Genomic DNA, 27,175 nt, shown 5'->3' on the forward strand with positions numbered 1-27,175 from the left:
GCGTTTTTGTGCGTAGTATATTTTGACATAGTATTGTATGTCGTATGACGTTTTTCAATGTTTTTCATAATAGTATATACACACACACACACATATATATATATCTATATATCTATATATATATAGATATATATATAGATATAGATATAGATACTGTATATAAATATATATAGATATAGATACATAGCAGATGGACATGGTGTTGACAGATACATTTATTACTGCTTTCAGCAACACATTCATAAAGTCACAACAACATTTATATACACGAACACCTTTGCTCCATTCATTTGAACATTTAGTTCATGTATGGATCAATTTACACTCAGGTGATATGAAGGTCTGTATATATATACACACACACACACACACACACACACACACACACACACACTCACACTCAGGTGATATGACGGCCCATGTACATTTTTGTGAAGAATATAAGAAAACAGAAATATTACAGTAAAATTTATGACAATGAAATGATTAACCACAATGTGAACAGATCTAGGAATAATCTATTTTACGAAATGGGTACGACATTTTTAAAATATATAGATATATAAAATCTAAATATGTGTATGTATATATATACCGTATATATGTCTATATATGTGTGTGTGTATATATATATTTATATACACACACACATGAATATACACATATATATACACACACACATATATATGTGTGTGCGTGTGTATCTATGTATAGTACTTCAATATGAAGTTAACTCTTTGGAGAATACCCCTACCCTTATACTAGAAATATTATATTTGTGTATAATTTGTGTGAGTGACCTATGCTTTCACCAAATCTCAAGGGGTTAGGGGGTGATCTTGAAAACGTGTAAAATGTTGACATTGAATTCCAGTCACACTGCTCAGCCTCATTCTCACTGACGTGTTTTGACCATATGACCCCCCCCCCCCCCACTCCCACACACACACACACACCACAAACCCCCCCCAACCATTGGACTGTACATGCACTGTCCGTGTAGAATGCAAAGGCTTTACATGGCTTCCTCTCTGCAGGAATATTCTGCCGTGAAACGTCACAGAATATCTGCAGATTTGGGGTTTTGTTCTCTTAAGCTCCAGCACTACCACGCCCATACAGAGCGCTTCAGCTCTTACGGACCTAATTATTATTATAATTAATAATAATAATAATAATAATAATAATTTCCTGAATTCCCATCATGGGATTAGTTATCTTGTAATGCAATTCACTAATGCATGATGCATGAAAAAAAGAAACTGTTTTCCCTTCATGTTAAACCCCCAATTGTTATGTGGGCCCTCCAGCCTGCCTGGTGGCCCCCGGGTGCTTTGCGTTTGAGACCCCTGAGTTGGACCAACCAGCGAATCTGTGAGTCCATGTGTGTGACCCCCGTGTCTCCCTGACGGACGTCCAGTCAGCCGGCGGGGGCCCCCAAACGGATACACTGCCGGGGGGAGCGACCGTTAACTCCACCTCCCACGCATCACCTTTCTGTCCCTGTCCGCAGGGGCCCTCCCACCTTCCTGCCTCAATCTCTCATCCTCTGTGTCTCCTTCCTGGTCCTTCGCCGTTGGTGATTTTCACTCCAAGCCAGCAGGGGGTTGCGCCCGACACGGTTGCAATGCCGATTCTCACAAGTAGGCGTCGATACGCACCTGTGTGTGTGTGTGTGTGTGTGTGTGTGTGTCTCTTTCTCCACCCAAACCACCGGCGAAACAGTCAGGAGCACGACATTCAGAGAACGGCGACGATCGCAAGCCTGAAGAGACCCGCACTCATGGCATCCACTCAACGCTGTGCTAACATGCGAGGCCAATGCCGGCTAAACCTTGGGACACTTTGTTGCCAATTAGCCACATCGAATTCTCTTCCACTTGTGGGTTTGTCCTCTTCATTAAAATTATGTTTGTTTTTTTGCTTTGTGTTTTTGCTTTATTATATTCTCTATGTGACTTAAAGGTGCAGTGGGTAGAGTTGAAGGAACGGACCTGGCAGAAATGAGATATAATATTCACAAGTACGTTTTAATGTGTGTACAAGCCAATGAAAATAAGAGTCGCTGTGTTGGCGTCACCTTGGAATGAGCCCTTTTTATCTACGCGGGGAGCGGGTACGCTTCCGCGGAGGCCGCCCTGACGCGCCGCCGCGTTCCTACGGTGGCCCGGAACGGACGAACCATAGGCGGGCTCCACGCGGCCGCGACATTCTACGCACTGCACCTTTAACGCCTCCGTAACTGTATCGCGCGACGTTCCCCGCACGTCTCGAGGGCCCCCGCTTGCGAGTGACGTCGCGCGGCGTCCGTGTGCGGGCGCGTCCCTAGGGCTGCTGCTGGTACTGGCCCTCGGTGGCCGTGTAGAAGTCGTCCAGGACGCTCTGCAGGAAGTCGAACGTGGGCCTTTCCTCCGGCTTGCTCTTCCAGCACGCCGCCATGACCTCGTACAGCTCCGCCGGGCACGTGTCAGGGCACGGCATGCGGTACCCGCGCTGCACCGACGACATCACCTCGCTCTTGTTCATGCCTGCACATCCACGTTAACGGAGAGGGAAAAAAAACAACAAAAAAAAAACGAACAATAACGCAGTTGCAATCTTATATATTAATGTACGGTAAAATTCAACTTCAATCCCACAAAAACAGCAGATCTGCACAGCACCAATTGCAGCTGTGTTGATGCAGCATTATAATTGAGCACTAGGGGGCAGCACAAGCTAAGCTATGGCCTGTTGTATGACACAAAGCTCGTACAAGAATATTATTATTAGATCATTTGAGTGGTGTAATCATATTTCACAAACGAAACCAAAACAAAGATATTATCCAGATAGTCTGGAGCAAGTCAATGTTCTGAGAAAACAACTTATGTCCAAAGTCGTAGTAATACACACACACACACACACACGTACCATTTTAACCAATCCCATTGTACCTCAACTATTTATTTTACAACTATGACTTTCTTTTACTAAGACTTCTATTAAGACCAATACATCCAAAGACTACAATATTCTATATACTAAAGCCCTACTATTAATACTGCTGTTGCTACTACCATTACTACTACCACTAAAGTCAAAGTCAAATTTGATTGGCTGATAATGCACTTAATAAAATAATAAAATACATGTGCATATAGATGATAAAAATGCAATGCACATGTTCATACCTGACACTCATACTGGGCATGCCATTTATACAAGTACGCATAAAGCCCAGAAATTAGCGCATGCAAGTAAAGAGCCCAATACTGCCACTGCTATTAAGATTATTATTATCATTATTATTATTATTATTATTATTAACAACCGGTTCAGTTAATACTTCTATGACTAGTAGTGCAGCATAATTTCTACTACTATTGCGGTCAGATCAGGTCTCTTAGTGTTTACCTGGATAAGGGATTTTTCCGTAGGTGATAATCTCGTACAGCAGAACTCCAAAGGACCACATGTCGGACTTGATGGTGAAGGAGCCATAGTGTATGGCCTCAGGAGCCGTCCACTTAATGGGAAACTTGGCCCCTGGGGACGGAAAGAAAATGCATGCACGCACGCACACGCACACACACACACACGTAAAAGAGGTGGGTAAACTGGTGACTAAAAGTGAGGCTGGATATCAAGTCGCTCACTGAGACAGGGTTTCGGCTGGTTGTTCTATATCTTTACATTCATTGGGATCCGATACTATGTTGAGTGTAATGCAAATCAGAATATTTTACCTGGTATTGTGATAATAGCTAATATTGGAGCTATTTTCCTTCATGTTCCTTGTGTATACTATACTGTGTTTAGTTGAGTTGAACATATATTACATTACTCACGTGATTTTTATATATAAATATACACACAGTATATATATATATAATATTTGAGCCAAACATTCCTGTGGCTGCAAAAAGTTCTTCTGCAAGTCAGTTGCGTTGATCAATCATGTGCATCCAGACAGTCCAGTCAATGACATTGGACTCATCAGAGATAAAATTAGGTCGGACCAATTCTTGTTTTAAAAACCCTGAATCAATGTTTCTGTGTGACATTGGACAACACTTGTGACGCTAGGACAGGAGATGTAAAACACTTGTCGTCGATGTCCTCGCTGGACAGTTTTTAACACGTCGAGCAGGGAAAGTGAAACGAGGCCAAAACCAGGAAACAGAATGCACCGTATTGCCACATGCGTCGCTATAAATAGTAAAATGATCTTTCTGTGGGCCATCAAATTCAGCTATCAGCCCAAAGCAGTCAGCAAACACTTTGAAAAGCCCCTGGAAAGCAGTGGGGGTTTTTGGGGCACAATCAACCAGAAGTCAAACGCGAAGGTCAAATAATGCAAACTCAGACAAATTAATATTAGGGGGGGGACGGGACACATACAAGGAACCAACCCACTTAGTTATGCGCCCTGTCCGGGAAATAAAGAACCTCTGTCCCAAAAAAAAAAAGCCGGGACGACACGACACGCAGAGCGGACCTTCTCGGGCGTTGTACTGGTCGTCCTCGATGATCCTCGCCAGCCCGAAGTCTGCGATCTTGCACAGCAGACTCTCGGACACCAGAACGTTGGCGGCCCTCAGGTCCCTGTGGATGTAGTTCTTCTTCTCGATGTAGGCCATGCCCTCCGCTATCTGCACGGACACCAGAGCTCCGCGTCAGAGATGAGTAAATATTGTACCGAGCGGGTCGATAGAGAGACAAAGGTGAAAAGTGGAACGGCACCGCAGGAAGTGTTAGTGTTAGAAAACGGGGGTGGGGATTTTTTATTTTTTTTTATTTTGATCTACATCTTAAGTAAAAAAAAACACAAAAAAACAACCCCCAAGAATACAGTTTCATTTTGAATTCAGAGATCAGTTACTCTGGCCGTATTCGGCCCTCCTTGGTCTGAACGGACCGATTTCCTCCCAGAAACTTCATCTAAACCACTCCAGTCATTAGAATGTGTTGGAAGGGATTTTAAAAATGTCCCGTTATAGCCCCAAGTGATTGAATTTTATGCTCTCATGTAATATAAATAGCGTTTTCCTAATTTTGTTGGCCTTCCCCATACTCTGCTTACCGCGGGTGTTGCCAATCCTGTGCTTTATTCTTATATTTCAGGTTGAATTACGGTAGCTAGTGGATCGTAATTAAGAGGGAAAACTTGTTTTTCTTCCCCCAATTCCGCATCCGGTGACCGGCCCCACTCTCACCGCGTCGGCCTCACTGTGGGAGGGAAGCGCACGCCCTCCCAGCGTGTCATCGCCCCAAGAGGAACCGAACCACTGAGTCAAAAATGTCTGTGGTGAAACTTCAGGGTCGGGCGGCCGCTCCCTTTTTCCAGCAAAGAAACTTCAAACTGACTTTCTTCCACGACGACGTAGACGGCCACGTCAAAAGATGAATAAATAAATGAATAGAGTGGTTTTGGTTGTGATCTGGATTCCGGCGAATCGCAACGTCACCTGCGCTGAGAAGTCGATGAGCTTGGGCAGCTGCAGTTGAACTCCCGCTTGGCTCTTTAAAAAGTCCAGGAGGCTCCCTGCGGACGGAACGGGACAAAACGAGAAGGAAGTCTGTTTAAATAACGTGTTTGTGCCTGTGCTAAGCTCGGCTCCGGATGCCGCAAATAAAATCCCCTCGAACGAGGAGTAGTGTGGTTGTTGCACATCACGTTTGTCATCATAGATAAATACTGTAAATCCAGTATTGTGATCCACACGTGAAATACATGTAAGAATGTGTTTTGTTTTTTTGGGGTTTTTTTTCAACAAACTGCATGTGAATCTCATAAAAGCACGTGTGCGGGGCTAACCCATGCAGCGTGAGACCCTGAAACTCATGAGATGCTGCCAAGTTGGGAGTTTTTCCGTTTGGTTTGATGGTGCGCCGGTCAGCGCCGTACACGTGCGATTATGCGATAGGTCCGAAATCACCTATTTTCACGGGCATTTCAAACGGGAAATGCCCGTGTGGCAAGGTGGCGCAGTGCATTGCACTGCTGCCTCACAGCAAGAAGGTCCTGGGTTTGATTCCCGCCTGGGGCGCTGTTGGCACCGTGCTCCGGCGGGTTATCTCCCAAATAGGAGCCTTTCTGTGTGGAGTTTGCATGTTCTCCCCGTGCTCACATGGGGTTTCCTCCACCTCACGTCAGTAAGGACCCCCCTCAAAAACATGCATCCATCATCGTCTGACCAGCGATGGACACTTATCACCAGGTCCCCGGGCGCGTCCACGTACGCTGCCCACTGCTCCTGGCTGTGCCCCCGGAGGAAGGACAAGCCAGGATGGGTCAAAAGCAGAGAATCCATTTCACCGGCCACCATCAAAAAGCATGTGCATGTGTGTGTGTGTGTGTGCAAGCATGTGTTGTAGTGTGGTGTGTTGTGTGATAAATAAAGACTCTTTCTTCTTTCTTTTCTTTCTTCACAAGGCACTAAAGCCGCGAGATGTGTGATCGCGTGTGGTTTTCACATTTGAAAGTGACTTTTTGGAAGGTGTGTGTGTGTGCGTGTGTGGCTGTATGTCCGCGCGTGTGCGCGTGGCTGTGTGGGCGGCGGCGACGCACCGTTGGCCATGTACTCGGTGATGATGTAGATGGGCTGCGTCTTGGTGACCACCGCGTAGAGGCGCACCAGGCGGTCGTGCTGCAGCGTCTTCATCAGGTTGGCTTCCTCCATGAAAGCCTCCACCGACATGGTGCCCGGCTTCAGCGTCTTCACCGCCACCTTGGTGATGTTGTTGTAGTAGGCTGGGGGTGGGGGGCGGAGAGAGAGAGAGAGAGAGAGAGGGGGCCGATAAAAGTTTTTCGGTATATTTAGGACGTGTCAGAACGCAGAAAAAGCAGCTGCAGGGCGACGGAATAACAGAGGGGGGGCCATTTGCGTTTGACGGGTGTCTGAGCAGAAATCAGGAAGTAGGATTCATGTTGTTGTTTAAGCTTCAGTTCCCCCGGAACAAACACCAACTGTCACCTAGCTCTCTGTGAAAAGCCCCGTTTCAAAAAAAACAACAACAAAAAAAAAAAACAACAACTGAATTATACATTTGTCTGCACTTTTATGTTTTTTTTTGTCTGAAAGCTTTTATCACCCAGCTCTGTCCCACCCCCACAAGTCAAACCCCTATTTGCGGCCATTTTTTTGTCTATTTTGGTACAGGGCAAGGTTTTTAGGGCATGCAATTCATTAGGATTTTACAATGGATTCTGTTGCAATTTATATTTGAACCAATATTTGACTATTTTTGGGGAAAAAAAAAAAACACGCCTCCAATCGTCCGAGGCCCGCCCCCCCACCACCAATCTCTGGTGGCCCCCGTGTGGCCCGCCACCACAGGTTGGAAATCCCTGCTCTGGATATTCAGTGTGTTGGAACAGACCTCTTGAATCTTGAACGTGATGGTGTGTTTACATTTTATTTCGCCATGGAAAGCTCAGCAACCTGTGTGTTGTATGCAAACGAGTATTATGCTGTGTTGGCCTCCCTCTAATACAAACCCCCTTCCAACTGTAAATGTGTGTGTGTGTGTGTGTGTGTGTGTGTGTGTGTGTGTGTGTGTGTGTGTGTGTGTGTGTGTGTGAGTGTGTGTGTGTGTCTGTGTGTGCGCGCTCGTGCGTGCGTGCGCATGCGAACTGACCAAACTGAAACTGTGTGTGCCTGCATGGCTGACTGCTCTGCTCGCCGAACGCAAATCTCCCGGCAGCTGCTCGCTATCTCGATCAGGGGCCGCTTCCTCATTTTCTTTGGGCCCCCAAACGCCCGTCCTCGCCGCGGAGGCAGCCGAGCAAGGCCAAAAAAAAAACAAAAGCCCGAGAAGTGCGGCGGCAGCGCAAAGGCCCTGACCCAAAGTTGCCTTCCAGGCTGTCTATGTCTTCACCTCGCCGCGTGGGCAGAGCTTCCACGTCCCCCCCCCCCCCCCCCCCCCCGCTCGCGTCTGGCTCGACCCGACACGCCCAGACAGACAAGGCCTCGCGTGTGAGGTGCCGGATTAAAGGCTCCGAGCCTCACACGGCGCCAAGCTGAACCCCCCCCCCTCCCCAAACTAATGTCCAAGCGTTGATGGAGCTGACGGTCGTGTCAACATTTTGGGATAACTGACACCGATGCCAATGGCACGGACAAACTCTCGCTGTTGAAAAAAAGAAGAGGAGGCTTGGACGGCTCACCGCAGCGGCAGAACCTTCCGAGCAGTAGCGCGGCTACTTCCCGCGAGCTCGCCGGTGCAAATTTGGCTTTGACGGGGGTGCGGGCGGCAGGGCAAAGCCTTTGCACACCCCCACCCCCCTCCCCCCCGTGGAGCGGGTCAGCCCCCGGGTTTAACCAGCTGACCTTTCCATTGACACTCACAACAGGGGGGCCGTCATGGGCGCGTCTCGCGATACCCCAGCCCTGCTCGCTACCTACACCAAAGCAAGAAGCTCTAATATTCCAAGATTAAACTTGTCAATTTACAAGAAAAAACGTGTGTGTGTGTGTGTGTGTATATATATATATATATATATATACACACACACACACACACACACACACACACACACACACACACACACACACACACACACACACACACACACACACACACACACACACACACACACACACACACACACACACAAACACACACACAGACACACGAGATTTCAAGTTCTAAATATTTATGGAGTATTACCGTTTTATTAAACACTATTGGGAAATGATAAGCTACATCATCCTACAGAGCACAGTGAGCTTGCAGAGTGCGGCTGTCAGAGGGGAGAGCGCGGGCGGTCGCAGTTTTTATATTTCCCAATAGCCAACGCCACGGGAACAGCGCAAATGCGGGAATGCAGGAATCACTGAAGGGGACAGGGTGCCCTGCGCCGGTCGCCGATTTTCCACGGTGCCGCCGCCGCCGCCGCTCTGGCGAGAAATGGGACACGAACGGAGAGCAAGAAGTGGCTGGTCTCAGTCAAGTGTTCTGTCAGAGACCCGAAAATGCAAGACCCTGTCGTCATCGGTGAAGTCAGACTCACCTCTTCTCTTTAAATAGTGAAAGATGGCACGCCACTTAAAGAGAGACTGCAGGGCTTTTTAAACCACATCACGAATCCAAACACAAATTCACACATTGAGGGTATTGAGATCTGGCCTCAACCGCCACAGAACGCATCGACGTTCGTCTGGCCCCGAAAGCGCCGAGGTGCCGACTTGCCACGCCCGTTCCCGAGCCAAAAGCCGCTAAAAGCCGCCAACGCACGTGGTGACGTTGATTTCCTCCCCCGGCCACCTCCGGCCTCCTCCCACCCCCACCCCCCGACTTACCCATCCAGACCTCCCCAAACTGCCCGGCTCCCAGCTTCTTCACCATCTTGATGGACTCCTTGGGGATCTCCCAGGCGTCCTTGTCCCAGGGCTTCTGGGCCTTGGGCCTGGCGCACACGCGCTCCAGCCTGCAGCACAGCCCGTCGGCTTGTTCTGAGCGGGCGACGGGGAGGGGACACGGTGTGAGAGCACGGGCGACAGCTTTTTAAAAAAAAATATTTATTTAAAAATAAAAAAATTGAAACCGTGACGACGGGGTTGAAATGCGTCTTTTTTCCGAGAGACCCGCCGGTGCCGCTACTCACTCTGGTAATGCTTGATCATGCTGCCGATGTCGCGGAAGGTGATTTTGGGGGAGATGTAGCAGCCTCCGTTGTCCAGAGCTCGGATCTTGTAGTGTTTGATGACGTCTGCTCCGCTGGCGTCCACGTCCCTGATGGAGAGGGAGTAGCTCCCTGGCGGTGCACAGGGAGACTCGTTAGGCTCATTGACTTACTTTATTGTGTGGCACAATCGCTTAGAACAGAGGTCCGGGGACACCCAGAGGGTCCCTGAAGAGGTTCCGGGGGGGGTGGGGTCCCTGGCGGAATGATTAATCGTTAAACGTCATTGAAGAACGTACGGTGATGACTGTTTGGATCAGAGTTTCGCTGTTGTCCGGAAGTTTGGACTAAATCACATCATAGCGGTTGAAGAAGAAAAGAAAAGATCTTTGCGAATTGAGGCTCCTTGATGTGAAAAATGTTGAGAGTCCCCTAATAACAAACAACGCAATGCAAAGGCTGTCTTTCAAACCACCGCCCGCCCACTGCAGTTAACATTCCTTCCTGGGCTCCTCCTCACTGGGCTCATTAGCTCACGTCTTTATGGCAGGATTGCATAAAACAGAGGTCCGGGGACCCCCAGGGGTCCTTCGAGAGGTTCCAGGTGGTCCCGGGCTAATCGACTCACAGTTAAAGACCGTTACTTCATTTGGCATTCGCATCCGTTTTTTAGGGATTTGGCAGCACGGGGGACGGGGAGTGTGAAGTTGTTTGGCTGAACCGGACTTCTGTGCTCGGCTCCCTAACGACCCGCCCAAGGGACTGAATTGGAATCACTGGAATCCTATAGATTGGAAAAGGTGCGTGCGTGTTTTTGTTTTAAACGAGTACAATCTCTCTCTCTCTCTCTCTCTCCCTCTCTCTGGGAGGCCGATATTGTGATAATCATCTCATTTTCATACCTTTTGATGTCTCACTCTCTCGGATGAGATAAGCCCCTGCTTTGTTCGCCGGAGCCAGCAGCTGCCTCTCCGCGTCCTTCCTGCTGATGTCCTTGAAGAACCACCTGGAAACAAACCCCAGCCGGGATGAGCCACTCCGACTAGTCGAATAAATGTGTCGATCAAATGCTCGCGCTGAGGTATCGCCGCCGCCGTCGTTGATTCTACATCTTTGGGGAAGGGGACTTGAAAAGGCGGACGCTACGGCACTCGAACCGAGTGGGGTTTAATGAGGGAACCTATACGTTTTGCAGGTCGAAAGCCTGCAAAGACCGGTTCGTTCGATGGAGGAACTCACTCCTCCGTCTCCATGGTGTTGGCCAGGGCGACGTAATTGGACGGGATGAATCCTTCCTTCTTGGTCGACAGCGACTTGGCTTTCCGCCACTCGCCGTGTCTGCGGGGAGAATTAAATCAGTTCATCTCGGCTATTTCTTCAACGCATCTTCACTTCGACGGCGTCCTGACCGCGGCCCCCGGGATCAAACAACTTCACTCCATTATCTTTCCTGTCTATTTGGGCCAAACGACCACACCCACACCTGCAAATGAGGTGGATTTTAAAATTCAAAACCTTTTTTAGAGTACATACCATAAGTACCAGGCCTGCTTTGTTTCCGCCCGGTTACTCACACTGTTTGACCTGTGCTTTTGCCCCGACATTTTACGCTCACTCGTTTAAAACCTCTCCCATTTAACCCCCACCCCATCAGCGGGTTATCCCGACGTTGCACAATGAACGTCGTCCCCCCCGCCGGCGTTTGCCGAGTAAAAGAAAACTCAGACTCACTCCTCCAGGATCGTCATCATTTCCCCTTTCTTGAATCCCAGGTCGTCGCCGTGGATGGCCTCGTACGGGTAAATGGCGACCACGATTTTACCCAAATCACCCTGTGCTGCGAGGGGGAGAGGGGATACATTTTTTATTTTTATTTTATTTTATTTTTTATTTATTTTATTTTTTCCCAAAAAAATGTGACATGCTGGTTATCAACAAACAAAAATTGTGATATTAGTCAAAATCTGATTTGATGTTATGAATGGAAGACACAAGTCGCTGCCTTCCGAGTGTGTTTTTGACTCATGGCGTCTAAATCGGTTTCCAGTTAAAAGTCTGTCACGGTCATGTGGGAAGGAGGAGGGTTCTGTGTCATACCTTCCATCTTTTGAAACACCTGGCCTGGGAGAAGCCCGGGGGACGAGGGGCTCTAGACGGAAAGGTACAAAGCATAGATTTAGAGTTTTTAAGTCACTAAAACATGTGCTGCATGACGCTCTACGCCCCCCCCCCCCCCCACCGCGCGCTTCCTATTCCGGCTGCTTCTGTCAATCATTTGTACGCGACGCAGGTAAACGACTGTTACTAAGGAGATCTCACTGCTGCCTCCGCTCTTATCTAAGGAGTTGAATTCAAAGCAGACAGTCGGTTTGTTGAGCAGATTTCCATCTGATCGGGTGTTTTCATGTAGCCGTCTGTTATTTACATTTTTTATTTTTTATTTATTTTTTTAATCTGAAATATCTATTTAGGTTTTGCATTCAGCCAGATGACTGACTACTTACTCTGGAGTGTTTTCTAGTGTAGGTGGGGTCTCTGCTATAGTGGGTTGGATCAGTACGTACGAGCTGCTGGTTGTTCTTCCACTCCAGTGCTGCACTCAGCTTGGACCTCATGCAACCCATCCTCCTTTCTGGTGGAAGAGAGGAGAGGGAGGAACGGGAGAGCAAATAAGAGGAGAGGAGGGAAATAGCTTTATTTCATCCGCCGGTCTCATCAGAAATACAATTTTATCTATATTCTTACATTTTTATTCTTAAGCCCTGTAAACTATTTACTTAAGTGTAGATTAACATATCACTGTTCAGCAGTTGTGTATGATACATATACATATATATATATATATATATATATATATAGACAGTATATATATACACAGTACATATATATATATATATATATATATACACAGTATATATATATATATATATATATATATACACAGTATATATATATATATATATATATATATATATAGTTGAGGCATGGACTCCACAAGACTTCTGAAGGTGTCCTGTGGTGTCTGGCACCAAGACGTGAGCATCAGATCCTTTAAGTCCTGGAAGTTGTGAGGTGGGGCCTCCATGGATCAGGCTTGTTGTTCCAGCACATCCCACAGATGCTCCATCGGATCGGACCCTAACCCCACCCATCCACATGATGTAGAAGAAAAGGTGATTCATCAGACCAGGACACCTTCTACCATTGTTCCATGGTCCAGTTCTGATGCTGACGTGTCCATTGTAGGTGCTTTGGGTGGTGGACAGGGGTCAGCATGGACACTCTGAGCGCTCCCATACGCAGCAAGCTGTGATGCACTGTGTGTTCTACACCTTTCTATCAGAGCAACATTCACTGTTTCATCAAATGTGCTACAGTAGTTCTTCTGTGGGATCGAACCAGACGGGCTAGACTTCACTCCCCACGTGCATCAATGAGCCTGTTACCAGTTCACCGGTTGTCCTTCCTTGGACCACTTTTGGTAGGTACTAACCACTGCATACAGGGAACAGCCCACAAGAGCTGTGGTTTTGGAGATGCTCTGACCCAGTCGTCTAGCATCACAATGTGGTCCTTGTCAAAGTTGCTCAGATCCTTACGCTTGACCATTTTCCTGCTTCCAATCAACCTCAAGAACTGACTGTTCACTTGCTGCCTGATACATCCCACCCCTTGACAGGTGCCATTGGAATGAGATGAGTAATGTTATTCACTTCACCTTTCAGTGCTTTTAATGTGAGTGATCGGTGTGTATGTACGTGAATGGGTTTTTTTTATATTTATCAATGAGTCAATCAAAGCTTTCTATTCCCCAAGGGGAAATTAGTTTGGCTTTCAGAGGACACATCTCACAACAGCTGTACGGCACAGATACAAACAGGTTAAAATACTCGTAAAACACATAAAATGGCTAAATCAATCTAAAAATGCCCCCCCCCCCAAAAAAAGCAAACATTTGTAAATGCTGTGGGGGGAAATTTTGATTTTGAATCTATTTGATTTTTGACCGTCCATACAGTGTCAGATGATATCTTTTATTTTATTTTTGGAAATTGCTTACCAGACTCTTCCTATTCCACACTCGTCTGACTGCCATGACTATAATTTCATTCTTACCTATTTACTGATTCTTCCCCTCACATTGTAGAGGGTGCACGAGGACCGAGCTCCTCAGGTGACACTTGCTGTGCAGTTCTGCTGTGAAGTGAAGAGTTACGGAGGTAGAGGAGGGAGCTCAACACCCACGGTGCAGGTGCACACGTCAGCACCGTCGGCGGTACCACGGCCAGCCAGTTCCGTGCCTACTTCTCCTCTCTGTTCCGCTCTAAAGGTCATCCGCTTCACCAGTGGGAAGGGAAAAACCCGGGTCTCAGTTCAACGTGTGAACAGGTTGACCTGCTCATTTTGGCCCCTTTATACCGTTTTCTCACCAAAATGAGCGGGTTGACCTGGAATTTTTTTTTCTGACCGGGTCCCCCCCGACCGGGACCCGTGTGACGTTCCAGCGTGATGGAGTAACCGTGCTGACGGTGCTCCACGCTGCTTCTACTGTGGTGTCGGGTCGGTCATGAACGCTCGATTCTTTCGAACGGTTCAAAATACCTTTTTCTTTTTTTTTTTTTTTTTTTTTAAATCAGGTTTTACAGTTTTATGTCGTTGTTTGATTAAGTCGCTGTCTCCTCTACTGTTGTTTTCAAAATCACACCGGAATCACGACACGCCCCTTTCCCAGCAAAAACAGGCATTTCTCCCGGCAATGGGAAAGGCGTCCATCGCCTATTTTGGTGTGAAAACAGTTTCGGCAAATCTCAGGGCGTGGCACTCTGCGGTGACCGGAGAGACGTTATTCTTTGTCGTTGCTTCGTTTTATTGTTTGTGGCGTTTTGGGTCATAGATTTGGGTCATAGTCCCCGTTCCCCCACCCACCCACCCCCACTCCCACCCACACCCACACCCACACACACACACACACACACACAGCCTGAGACTGCACTCCTTATCTCCGTTTTATCTCACCCGTACAAACAGTGGGTGACGGCGACCAGAAAGAACTCTAACAGCCCAGCGGGGAGGTTTTTCTGTGTGGCAGCAGATTAAAGCTCTGTTCCACTATCAGCCCCTTGGACCACGACCCGCTATCAACAAGGTTTACGAGAAGCCCGACAGAGAACTGCGACAATGATTAACCGCAATCCGCCGCGGGATGTAGCTCTTCCTGCTTCGTTTCAAAGAAGCTCGCCACACACTAGAGCATGTTCTTTTTGAGCCGTGACCTGAAATGCCTTGTCATTAATGTTGACGTCGCTTTCTATATAGTGCACGGATAGGCGATGGCGTTGCAGATGGCGGAGGTTTGGCTCAGTAGCGCCGACTACTGGTTGAAATCATCACAAAGCGGGCGGGGGAGACGTGCCGGCCGAATGTTGGTACTTTGGGAGGCTCTCTACGTCGCAAATAAAAAATATATATATGTGTGTAAAAAAGAGGACGGGGTCTGTGAAGCCATGGCCATTTGCATAATTTTTGGCCCTGAGACACCCCCACCCCTCGCCCACCTCTTGGCATTTTCTCTAAATTGTGCCGCTAAATTTCATACACAGTCTTTAAATACTTCGAGCGATGCTCCGTTTTGTGCACGGCGTTTGGTTGTAAATGCTTGTAAAGCGACGGCGAATGAGTGCACTTCAACGGGCAAAGCGTCCCCTGTGAGGCAGGCCCGGTTGTTAATAATTCACACAACTAATCCAACAAAGGTCTACGGGAAGGGGCGTGTGGAGACCGTGTAGCTCCGGTGGGCGCAGATCTGAGCTCCACCGCAGTCCGGCGGAGGGAGAGAGAAATCAAACGGAGTGGGACGCGCACACGAGAAATAAAGTCCAGGAGGCAGAGAAAGCGAGGAAGGACGGTGACGAACGGAGAAGCCGTTGTCCTTGGTTCCACGCCGCGTCCTGGTTCGTCGCCGCCGAACCAAACGGCTTCCGTTTCCTCTTTCCGACGGAAATGTGACGTTTACTGACGCAGTTAACGTGTCAGAAAATCTTATATATTAAGCAACTGGAAACAAATTTGAATCGGGGTAAAGAACAGCTTGTGGGTGGATGGGACTGAGAGACAGGACAGCTGAGGGTGTGTAGAGATGCAGAGACGCATTGATAAGCAGACGCACTTATCAATACGTGCTCTTATGGGTTACTTTACATCAACACAGGAATAAACGTAAATGCTTTGCACTATGGTTACTTACATAAATGTTATCTTACCTTAAAATGACTCCATTCATAAATATAATATTAGAAATTTTACACCTTGAGAGACACCCAACAAGAAACCACTGATAGGGGTTTGAACTACCGTAGTGATAACTTGCCTAAATGTTGCTTTTATTTTTACTTCATTCTAATTGGTTAACTCTACATATTGATTCAATTCTTACCACAAAAGACCCGTGATGGCCCAAACCCTGATAGCGCGGTGCATAAGCCGGACTTACTGGGCCTGACGCTGCCTTACTGGGATGTCAAATCATATCCACCAAAAAACAAAGGGCCGTGTTCCCGCGGCGAGACGCGTGTGTATTTACATACACCGCGTCAACGGCAAAAAGAAGCAACGGCCATCAAACCAAGTCCTTCAATCACAGTTTTACAAGTAGAAATCTTTAGAAAATGACCTATGAAGTCAACTTTACAACGGTGCTTACCTTTCGTTTTTGCTTTTTTGAAAGTTTGTTTTTCCAGTGTAGCTTTGGTTTGGTAATCCTCAGGTTTCAACTTTTCTCATCGGAATACTTAAAGCAGTGCTGATAAACTGACTGATTGACTGACTGCTAAACTGACTGACTGAGTGCTTTGTGGCCTGCAGTCATGCACTGTTCGCCTTGCCTACATGAATGAGGAACTTGCAGGAGTTGGCTGGGGGGGGGGGGGGGGGGGGGGGGGGTTCTGTTTTAACAGAAACTTCCTGGTACAATTGTTTAATAATTATTTGCATTAAAGCGCACCACACACACACACACACACACACACACACACACACACACACACACACACACACACACACACACACACACACACACACACACACACACACACACACACACACACACACACACACACACAGTTTCGTAGGCTGCCAAGTCGTGTAAAACACTTTTTAAAGGGGAACGAAAATACCCTGGAGAAACATGACCAAATTTCAATTGTGTCATTTTGGGCACTTTCTTAATTCCTTGAGATGAATTCAGTTTTTTTTTCAAATATCAATAAATAATAATAATAATAATAATAATAATAATAATAATGATAAATAAATATGTACATACAATAAATAAACAAAAGGTTCTCAAAGGGCAACAATAATACAATGCCAATAACAGCTGATGATTTGGGTTTTAATAATTATTTGTGCCATCTGCTAGATAAAATATTAATTATGGAAAGAAGCTCATAGGTCTGTTCTTATATAACAGTCATAAATCCTTTATTCATCGTTCCATCGATCAGCACGACAAATAAATTATTAAATAGTTATGACCAATCAGACAAACACAGAGACATCTTGAAAAGAACAACGCATGCACTTGTCATATTTCTACATGCTTGCGAGTTAGTAGTGGGCTTGTGTATCGTGGCAACATAAGTAAAAACTGTAAGTACAGTATTTGGAGACATTTTAAATGTTTTACTGTTGGAAAAAAAATAACAAGTGCTACTAGCGTGATAATATCACTTTCAGGAAGACATTTCCATTCTAATGCGAGAAGATACATAAATAAAGAACGGAACCTTATAAAGTCACGGTGAATCATCAATATCTACAGCCAAAAGTTAAATGGAAGAGTGACCTCACGCACACCGTACAAAGACTGTGTTTTGGCATGCAGTACACGTTTCCAATACCACAGATGTCCAAAAGGAGTTGGGGCTCAGCAGCGGAGACCCTCTTTTAGTTTTACTCTGTATTGCATCGTAACATACATTATGTGGTTATGATAAGCGTCACGTGAAGTCATTACAGAGGTTTAAAAAAGTAAGAAATCCTGACAAGCAATTATTAAGCTTCACCTTTTAGTTTGACCAGGACAGAACTGAAAAAACCCCATGAAATCTTCCACCCGGTAAGACTACAAAATAGAAAACAAGTGTCTTTTTGTTGCACAATTAGTGTAGTAAAAGTTTTCCTATGTCTTGTGGAGTTTTGTTGGCTTAAAAAAAAAAAAAAAAATACATCTGAAGGTTTCGCTACAGTCCTGCCTTCTAGAGTACACGCCAGGGTGCAAGTATTACTTTTGTACATTGACTTTTTACAAATATTACTTTTGGACGACATGTTGAGCATTTTATTCCGCTCACCCGATAGTGGGCCGGATGTCATCCACCAGACCTGGCAAATAAAGTAGTCGTTACAAGTCTCGTATTTTTGTTGCTGCTCTTCAATTCAAGTGTTTACAACTTTTTAAGCCCAGTTCCGCTGCACTACAGTTTGATATTGTTTGTCTCTCTTTAGTATTGTCATTTCAAAGGAAACAGCGGCCATCCAGAGAACTCTCCCTCCTATCTACAGTATTCTGTTACAAAGCACAAATCACTTCCCCACCAGAGGGGGGTAAATCAAGGTACTTGACACATGCTTTCTGCTGTTTGTTCATTTTTTTGGTTATTTGTTTGTTTTTTTTACAACCATCGTGATTAGGTGATGTGATCTTTGAATCGTCCTGTACATTTTTAGTGAGTAAGAATTAAAGTAGACTTCACTTCTCCGGCCTGGTCCCGGAGTTTCCCAGAAACGCTTCTTGACTGAAATGAACACCCCTAAAAACAGCCCGCTGGTCTGGAAAAAGCAGAGTTTGAGACGGATCAGAGTGTCTGCGACTGTTCTGCAGCGCGGCGCCCACCGCCGCAGGTCGGGGTCCGGCCGCGTCGATCACGCCCACATCGGCGCCACCGCGCCCAGCTAAAGCTCCACTCACCGCCTTGGATTCAACACGCTCCTATTACGTAGCAGTGGGCCGGAATCGAACCAGCGGCCAAACCCCCCCCGCGTAGCACGGCAGTGCACGTGTCATGTCTGTTAGCTGTTCCTCTGATCCACCACCCTCTGGGCAGAGGAGGAGCTCCGGCTGTCTTCAGGGTCCTCCCCATCTAGATTCAGAGAGAGAGAGAAATATTGATCAGACAGACTATAGAACGCAGTTGATATTCGTTTATACATTGTGTGTCACTCTTTTATAATGCGCTGTTGTCTCTTGTTGTGCTGCCCTGTATGAAATCAAGGGTTGTTGATCTAATTCTGCTATGGAGCCCACCGCCCCTCCCCGAAGAGCAGCATGGACATGGCAAACCGGCAGCGTTTGTATTTAATTTGTTTACCAGCCAATAAATCCTGAAGCTCTGAGTGGATTATGATTGGGCAAATCACTGTTTTATAGACCTAGCTGTAAAGATAAGTCGGAATTGTTTGGCCGCCAGCTTAGTGGATAGAAGCCTATCCATTATACTTCTTTCGCCGCGGGAGAGGACCGTTAAAATTTACAACAAATACCAAAATTCGGACCGGGCCACATCAAAAGCACTTTCCACAGAGTGCCGTGACCCAGATTTACGAGGGGTCCATTGAACGCCGGCGTCGGGCCTCTTCTTACCTCCCCTCCCCGTGTTGATGTGCAGCTGGGACAGGGACAGCGTGAGAGGCAGGTCCCGGCCCTCGGGGTCGGTGGGGCTCTGTAGGATGTCGTGCAGGGCGTTCCTCCTCCCCGTCCGGCCGGAGGCGATGAAGTCTGCATACGTGGCCTCCACATCAGCCATCAGCCCTCGCTCATCCTTCACAAGGCAACACCTGAGAGAGAGAGAGAGAGAGAGAGAGAGAGAGAGAGAGAGAGAGAGAGAGAGAGAGAGGGTTATACAGAGGACAGTCAAGTCAAGCCTGTCAACACATCTGTAACCCTATCATTTCTATTGGACTTCATTCTGCATTGTTGAAATGCTGCTGGGATTTCACATTATCCTCGTCCAGGCACGGACGGCAAGGATTAGCCTATTTATTTATTTTTTGCTTTATGGAGAATATTAATCTGCAGTTATATTACCTCCTATCACTGCTCCTCCACTATTGCAACCCTCGGCTGCATCTCAAAGGCAGCAGCTCGTACAAAATGAGGCGTACCGCTGCATCTGACATTAAACGGCAGCAACGGAGTGAAGCGGATGAGAAAGATCATTAATGGAGATATGAACTTAATCTGTGCGGCTCTAATGGCACCGCTGCAGATGAGCCGTTCACCGGGCCTTACCGGGACTTCAGATCTACCAGGGCATAGGCGTGACAGAGGAAAAAACGCAAATACATACAATCAAACAATTTATATATACGCATGTACTTTATGGGTTATTTCTGAGGAATAACCCCTGACACGGTGGTAGGATTCAAGCACATCTCCAGGGCAGAAGCCTCAGAAGAGAGACTGGATCATTTTTTTTTTTTTTTTTTTTTAAGATCCCCACAGATTTCCCTTGTTGCAAACCCTGTTAGACAACACAGAAATGCATACCAGTCTGCCCATGCTTTCTGCACAGACTCATGCATAACTATTTATTTACAGGCTGGCCTACACAGCCACATGCATCCTCTGGGGGATGGAGGCCTGAGTGGGGGACCTCGGCTGTGGACACAACCTGATCCCACACGTGTTGCCCCCTCACGCCGCCCATTACCTCCGCCCGTGCTGCGATAACGGCTGTCGTTGTGTAACGGTCTCCTGAATTCGTTTTAACTGGGTCGCCCGTCGATCCACGAAGGCTTTGCCCCCCCCCACCAACCCCCGCTCGGGCCCAGGAGCCGGACTCGTGAGCCGCTCTCCCGCCTCGTCGGAGGCTGCTCCGCGGTGTGGTTCTCCGGGCTTGACGACGTCGTCCGTCGGTTACCACATCCCGGTGTTACCTTCTGAGAGCGCTCCTCCCGGGGCTACATCTCCAGCGACACGGCGTCCAGCGACGTGAGGGCGCATTCACCCGGAGCTGCGGCCTCCACGTAGATGAACCGACGACCCGGCGGATGGAAAGGCGCTTCAACCCGCGGCGGCCACGCAGAGCCCGGCGCCGTATTTACAAGCGGAGCGTCGCAGGCGTCGCTACGGTCATGGAAGAGCCCCCCCCCCGTGTCGCTTGCCGCAGCTTCCTGGTTCGCAGCCAATCGGCGACCAGCAGACGGAGACCCGAGCGCCGATTGGTTCAGGGGCACAAAGGATGAGAGCGGCGCTTGTCCGGGCGGCGTCGGAGGGCGATGCTGCGTTCCACGAGGTCGGCGTTCTGGAAAAAAAAAACATATCAGATAAAAATCCAACTCAATCAAATCACTGCTCTTTGTAAAATTGCAAAAGAACGGCCGTTGGGGTCGGAACGGTCCTGGCTCCCGCGCAGACGCTCCCGGAATTCACACGCTTGACGGACGAACACACATTTTCCGAACAGAGGCGACGGATCGTATTTCGATCACAAAGTGAGGACTGCACACCGGCGAAACAGCCGAGGTTCCGAGTTCCAGTCGAATGCAGCGTAAACGCGGTTCTCCCCCATTTTATAATTGAGTAGGAGCCTCCTCAAAGCTCACAACAAATGATAAGGAAAGCAATTGATTATTAGGAATACTATAAATATATCTTTGAAAAATCATTTGAAGATAATGACCTGCTTTGCTCCAATGTAATGTATTGTGTTAATGAAATAATCAATTAATTAATTAATTAATTGTACATTAGTATTTATTTAATATTTCTTCTTCTTCTTCTTCTTCTTCTTCTTCTTCTTCTTCTTCTTCTTCTTCTTCTTCTTCTTCTTATTATTATTATTATTATTAATAATAATAATAATAATAATAATAATAATAATAATAATAATATTTGCACATATATTTAATTACTACTGTAAGATTACCACAGTCCTATGTTCACTGTTCTTGCTTCTGATTTTCTGATTTTTTTTGTTTGTTATCCTCTTAACATTTTGCATGATAATAGTTAGTAATTATATTGTATTTTTATTATTATTATTTTTTTTGTGCAACAAAATGCTTTCTGATGAGGCTGTAGGACACTGCAGGAGAAATGCATTCGTGATGAGGTAATGCCAGTGCACTGTTTGCAGTAGCATTTTGCACGACAGGGTGGCGCTACTACACCAGCCATGTGGTGATTTGTGGCGCTGCTGCTGGAGGATGCAGTGGATCAAAGGCCATGTCAAATCTGTGTCATTTAACTTTATCATTATCATAAATGGGGTAAAAAAAAAAAAAAAAAAAAAAAAGAGTCAATAAAGAGATAGGTTTCATCTTGCAAATGCACATTAAGGGCGTATAAAATGGGAGGATTTGTTGTAGCTCTGAGCTAAAAATAACTAAAAATGAGACAGAATCACGGTTGAGTTTAATGAACCGAGCACAACGTGGGCCCCCTTGACGCGAGTTTTAGTGTGAAACATCAGCGTATCTGTGACGGAGTTAACGCCTTATCGAGTCAAACGTCGTGATTATAGCCTGGTGACGCTCGTTGCCGGCACAATATGAGACGTTCTGCGAAGGTGAATACGCCGCCCTGTTTGTCTGGAGGGGCCGTCTGAGTCTTTCCTTTGAGGCGTCGACGTGGATCAATATTGATTTCTGCGGGCGGGGCGGGGGTGTTCTCATTCCCGCGCTCCCTCTTCGGGATAGGTCAGAGCGCCGGGGTCGCCCGCAAAGATCCAAAGAGGAACTCAGTGTCTCCGCTCAGGAACCCAAAATGAGGTGGTTTACTGCGGCCGTCAGTGTCTCCGGTGGCTGGCCGACATCCTTATACATCCCACAAGATGTATAAGGATGTCGCTGGCAGGCGTCTTGAGGCTGAACATCTGTACTATTTAGTCCTTTAGAGACTACAATTTTTCTTTTTAAATGTATGCATTCTATGTCCTTTTATAATGTGTTTCTTTGCACTCTGTCTTAATGCTTTTGATGTTTTATGTAAAGCACTTTGAATTGCCTTGTTGTGCAGATGTGCTATATAATTAATCTTGCCTCGCCTATAATATTGATTGGTTGCAACGTTACGATCACCATGGCGGAAAATGGCCGTGTTTGTACCAGCTTCTGTGTGCATAACATAGATGCACACGCAGAAGCTGATACAAGCTGATTACCGGTAACCAGAGACTACCAAATCACACTATCATACAAACTATTACCACAAATAGTGAATCGTCATCATGAATGAAATGACTTTTCTCAGAAAAAAAGGGTAATTTGAGGAATGTATTTGGGTGAAATAAGAAACTCAACAACAGTTTTCTCAGGTTAAGAATTCTTATACAAATCAAATGGTCTCGACCTGTTTCCGGGTGGTTTTGCTTCATTTGAGTATTTCTCAAATTTATTCTTAACTGCATACTGCGCTGTATTGCTCTTCTGTTGGGTGTTACTGTATTGCTGTGTTATACTGTTGTATACGGTACTGTATATCTCCACACACACTTTATTCACATGCACTTTACTGCACATATCTGTATATACAATTCATTCATTACATTTCACTGCATATATGTATGAAAGTATGTATATGTATGTGACAAATAAAAAATCTTGAATCTTTAATCTTGAATACAAATAGCCTATCCCAGATACATAACTCTATTACCTTTACTTCTATTTTGTACCCCCACTCTGTATTACTTTTGAGTGATTTTATTTTATTATATTTTATTCCATATTATTCAATTTACTTACTGCATTACGTTTTAGGAATCACTTAGTTTCAGTTAGTTAGTCAAGTAGAAATTGGGTAGCTATTGTGTTCAGTCTAGAACATGTTATGCATAATCACCGGGTGCATTGCATTGTCATGTCACTGCATAAATGTATGGAAGTATGTATGTGTCTGTGACGAATAAGCCTCTTGAATCTTGAATCTTGAATCTTGAATCTTCTTTCTTCTCTTGTCAAATATATGTTTCTTGCCGTCAAGCCAAAACAATGTCAGACACGGAGATCAGGAGCTGGAGAAAAACAGAGTGGATCTCTGGGGTCCGGAATTGAATGGTTTAATCCACTTTGTTTCCCCTTCCCCCACCCCCTGCTCAGTTTTATATTATATATAAGGCTATTATATAGTTGAAGACTCGTTAGATAACTCTAACAGTATTGGCGACTCCATTGCAGCCTGGAAGAGACCCTTGTCTTCCATTTTTGGGATTATTTTTTTTCTACCATTCCACAGTATGTCTACTCTCCATGTGAAAAGCAAAGCTAGTGAAGGAGACTCGGAGACCGTACAATCATTTGGGGTTTTCGTAAATAAACTGGGCTTGTGTCTCCGAGGTGGTGGTGTTGGGGAGGACGGGCTCCACCCTCGGAGGTGGTCGGATCAGATCCCTCCTGCCCCCACAATCAAATCTACCGCATCTTATTGGATGGAATACAGGATGGAGCGTGCGTGGGTAGTTAGGGATGATAAATAGAGTATGGACAGATGGATGGAATGATGGATAGAGTATGGGTGGATGGAGGGATAGATTGTGGATGGATGGATGGGTGGATTGGTGGATGGGGATAATGCCGACGTGTGTCGTATGAGGGGTCTAATCCTTGGCCTTTCTCTCTCTAATCTCTCCTTCAAGGTCACGGGTGAATGCACCGGGAGAGAGAGAGAGAGGGAGAGAAGAGAACGAAAAGGATGGAGATGGATGGATGAAGTCCTGATGTCGTCTGTGTATGTGACGCGCCTCACCTTGTGACTTTTCTGATAAAAAATGTATTAATTTCTATGTCGAGAAGTCCTTGAACCGATAATGTGGATAACAACAAATCTACTTCCACCTCTCTCTCTCTCTCTCTCTCTCTCTCTCTCTCTCTCTCTCTCTCTCTCTCTCTCTCTCTCTCTCTCTCCATTTTTTTGGGAGTCCTCAATAATGGAAAGCTGCCAGATCAGCTGAGGATTATCTTCTTCTCTGTTTGTGTGTTAGTGTGCACTCTGGTGATAGTGTGCCTAACTTCCGTACTAGGACTGGCCCAGTGTGATGGCTGAAGGCCACACTGTTGTTCTTACACCCAGGGTGTGTGTGTGTGTGTGTGTGTGTTTGTGTGCATGTGTGTGTGTGTCTGTGTGTGTGTGTGTGTGTGTGTGTGTGCGTACTTTGCGCGTGCGTGTGAATGTGTGTGTGTGTGCGTGTGTGCGTGCTTTGCATGTGTGTGTGCGTGTTTGTGTTCACGCACGCGTGTGGGTGTGTGTGTGTGCGTGCTTTGCATGTGTGTGTGTGCGTGTGTACCCACAGCTGCCCACTCGCCGCACTGTTCCCATACCAACAGTCTAATTGGCTCAAGTGTTTGTGGGCGTTTTTTATTTTTATTATAATTATTTTCACCTTTCTTTTATCAGGTTTGAAGTGAGTGCACCTCCCTCAATGCACTAAAACTAGTTCTTGCAACGCTCACATACGCGCGCTCACACCGTCTAATGCACTACCCAGTGCATTAACTTTCCACTTTTTTTCTGCACTTTTAATAGAACAGTACTGAAACGTGCTCTGCAGACAGTTTGCGGACGTCACCCTCCCTACAAACCCGTACTACGGTCCAGCCTACTTGTACTAGTACATGAGCAAGAAGAACAGTGCCTTCCCCGACGTACTACTCCTCACAGCTGCAAAGCGTTCACTGGGGTCTTGCCGTCACTGTGAATTGTGGGATACGCTCCGCGCATCGTTTACATACCACAATATTTCACTGGTGGTCGTGTGAGGTCCTGGTACTTCCTGCATGTTATTTCTGCATCCTGCATGGTATTTGTGCTCCTTGCATGGTATTTGTGCTTCCTGCATGGTATTTGTGCTCTCTGCACGGTATTTGTGCTCTCTGCATGGTATCTCTGCTCTCTGCTTTGTTTCCGGTACACACTCATTTGTCATGCTACATAGTCCGCCGGGAGGCCTTTTCAGACATTTCTGTGTGACGCACGACGCCGTCAAACATCATCCGAGGGAAGAAGGTCCGGCAGAATGCGAGGAAGGAGACATTCGAAGCACCCGCTTATTCGCAAAAAAAACAAAACGATCTCCGCGAGGAAATCTGGGACCTTTTTTTTTTTGCCGCTCTCAGAGATGGAGCTGCATGGAAGGCTGGACGAAGGCAGACAGCCAGTGCCACGGGTGGACAAAGGGAGGCTCTCGTAACCTGAAAATGGGAAATGTCTCACCTGCTGTGTACGCCGTGATGTCTTCACGGCGGAGGCCTGAAACCCGCGGGCTTGGAGTATCCACGCGGTGTTGGAGGTGAACGTTTGTGTCTTTTGTCGACTATTTCAAACCGCAGCGTGCTCCAGGCGCACCGGATGTGAGCCGGCAGCCGCCTCCAACTCAAGGTTCCGAGGGTTAAACATCAATCAAAACGTTAGCGCCGCCGCTGTTAATTTTGGAAACTTTGATCGGCGGATAATCTGAACATCTGAAGGAGCTAAATCATTTCATTTGTGCGGCGGAGCACGCTGGAACAGTGTGTGCGGGATTTATTTTGCCGTTGACGCTATTGAGTGTGGCATTTGGAAATTGCTCGTGGTTGACTGAACAATGGAATGCAATGCACAGAGGGAAAGAAATATACAAAGTGGGAGAGCGGGATGGGAGGGAGGTAGAGAGGGAGGGAGGAAGGGAGAGAGAGAGAGAGAGAGAGAGAGAGAGAGAGACGGGCCGATCGACAGAGGAGGCGGGTGATGAAAAGAGAAATAAACAGATGATGAAGAATGGAATAGAGGCGTGAATGAGAGATCAGTTGGTATTTGGGTTTTTGTCAAGTTTTTTGATGTAAAAGCGCAAAGAAACATCGGAATGTTTGTTTTTAATGTATGTGAATGACAGAATGTTGCCTCCATTTCCATCGAGCGCTGAGTGAAACGCAATGGCTTAATATTTGATTTTGTCACTCACAGCCCTAACAACATTACTAGTTCTCTCACAAACCCAGAGCTACACGAATGAGGTAATGAGAATTTCTATTTCTTTATTTTATTTTTTTTTAACTCTGAGCTCATTGACTTTGTTGGAGATATTTGGTGCCAAAGGAATTATTTTAACAATGTCGCGGCGCGGAGCCGAGGTCAATTCAACGCTGGGTGAACGGGTCAACTTACCTCCGGCTCCGTCAAGGACAGCGGCTGGCGTGAAGCGCCTTGAAGTACATTTTTATTCACGGATCTGAGTTCTTACTTAAACATCTCAGTACTGTGGAATTTCTTCAAATACTGTAAAGTGAAGGAATGAGAAGATACATTTGCGAGCATATGGGATGTCATCAAGAACACGATGCTTAATTAATCCACGCGATTGCACTTATATTATAACAAATATATATAAATATCCTATAACAAAGATTTTCTATAACATGACCGTTTTTTTCCCACAGACACACTATAGGGCAATTCACTGTTCACATGCAAAAACGGTTACGACACAACTCAAATAAAACCAGACCAAAGAGAGTCAGACAAGGAAAGAAAAGTTAATTAAAAAAATAAATTAAAAAAAATGTTCAAGGCCAACGCTCATAAGAACACGG

At 46.3% G+C, this 27,175-nt stretch overlaps 2 protein-coding genes across 2 annotated transcripts; both read right to left on the reverse strand.

Annotated features, from left to right (window-relative positions):
• Positions 1 to 2,325: 2,325 nt before the first annotated feature.
• Positions 2,326 to 12,234, reverse strand: lyn (LYN proto-oncogene, Src family tyrosine kinase; the record flags this gene model as incomplete). The annotated part of the gene is made up of 12 exons (XM_080010485.1): positions 2,326 to 2,528; positions 3,397 to 3,528; positions 4,481 to 4,634; positions 5,451 to 5,527; positions 6,554 to 6,736; positions 9,288 to 9,440; positions 9,593 to 9,742; positions 10,513 to 10,616; positions 10,850 to 10,948; positions 11,342 to 11,447; positions 11,708 to 11,759; positions 12,115 to 12,234. The coding sequence occupies 12 exons, from the start codon at positions 12,232 to 12,234 to the stop codon at positions 2,326 to 2,328; spliced, it is 1,533 nt and encodes a 510-aa protein (XP_079866611.1).
• A 4,839-nt stretch (positions 12,235 to 17,073) lies between these two features.
• LOC307238097 (cAMP-dependent protein kinase inhibitor alpha-like) lies at positions 17,074 to 20,710 on the reverse strand. Its single transcript, XM_080010953.1, has 3 exons — positions 20,546 to 20,710; positions 19,251 to 19,444; positions 17,074 to 18,750 (listed from the first exon to the last, which is right to left on the reverse strand). Exons 2-3 carry the CDS (start codon positions 19,411 to 19,413, stop codon positions 18,680 to 18,682), a joined length of 234 nt encoding a protein of 77 aa, XP_079867079.1. The 5' UTR covers positions 19,414 to 19,444; positions 20,546 to 20,710; the 3' UTR covers positions 17,074 to 18,679.
• Between the last annotated feature and the right edge of the window lie 6,465 nt (positions 20,711 to 27,175).

This window comes from Zeus faber (genome assembly GCF_960531495.2).
Source record: "Zeus faber genome assembly, chromosome: 12".
Taxonomy (NCBI): domain Eukaryota; kingdom Metazoa; phylum Chordata; class Actinopteri; order Zeiformes; family Zeidae; genus Zeus; species Zeus faber.

Excerpts from the sequence above, each read along its gene's own strand:
- LOC307238097 (XM_080010953.1), bottom strand. The coding sequence starts at position 19,413 with ATGGCTGATGTGGAGGCCACGTATGCAGACTTCATCGCCTCCGGCCGG. Across the intron at positions 18,751-19,250 it reads CATCAACACGGGGAGGGGAG|ATGGGGAGGACCCTGAAGAC; the intron begins GTAAGAAGAGGC and ends CTCTGAATCTAG.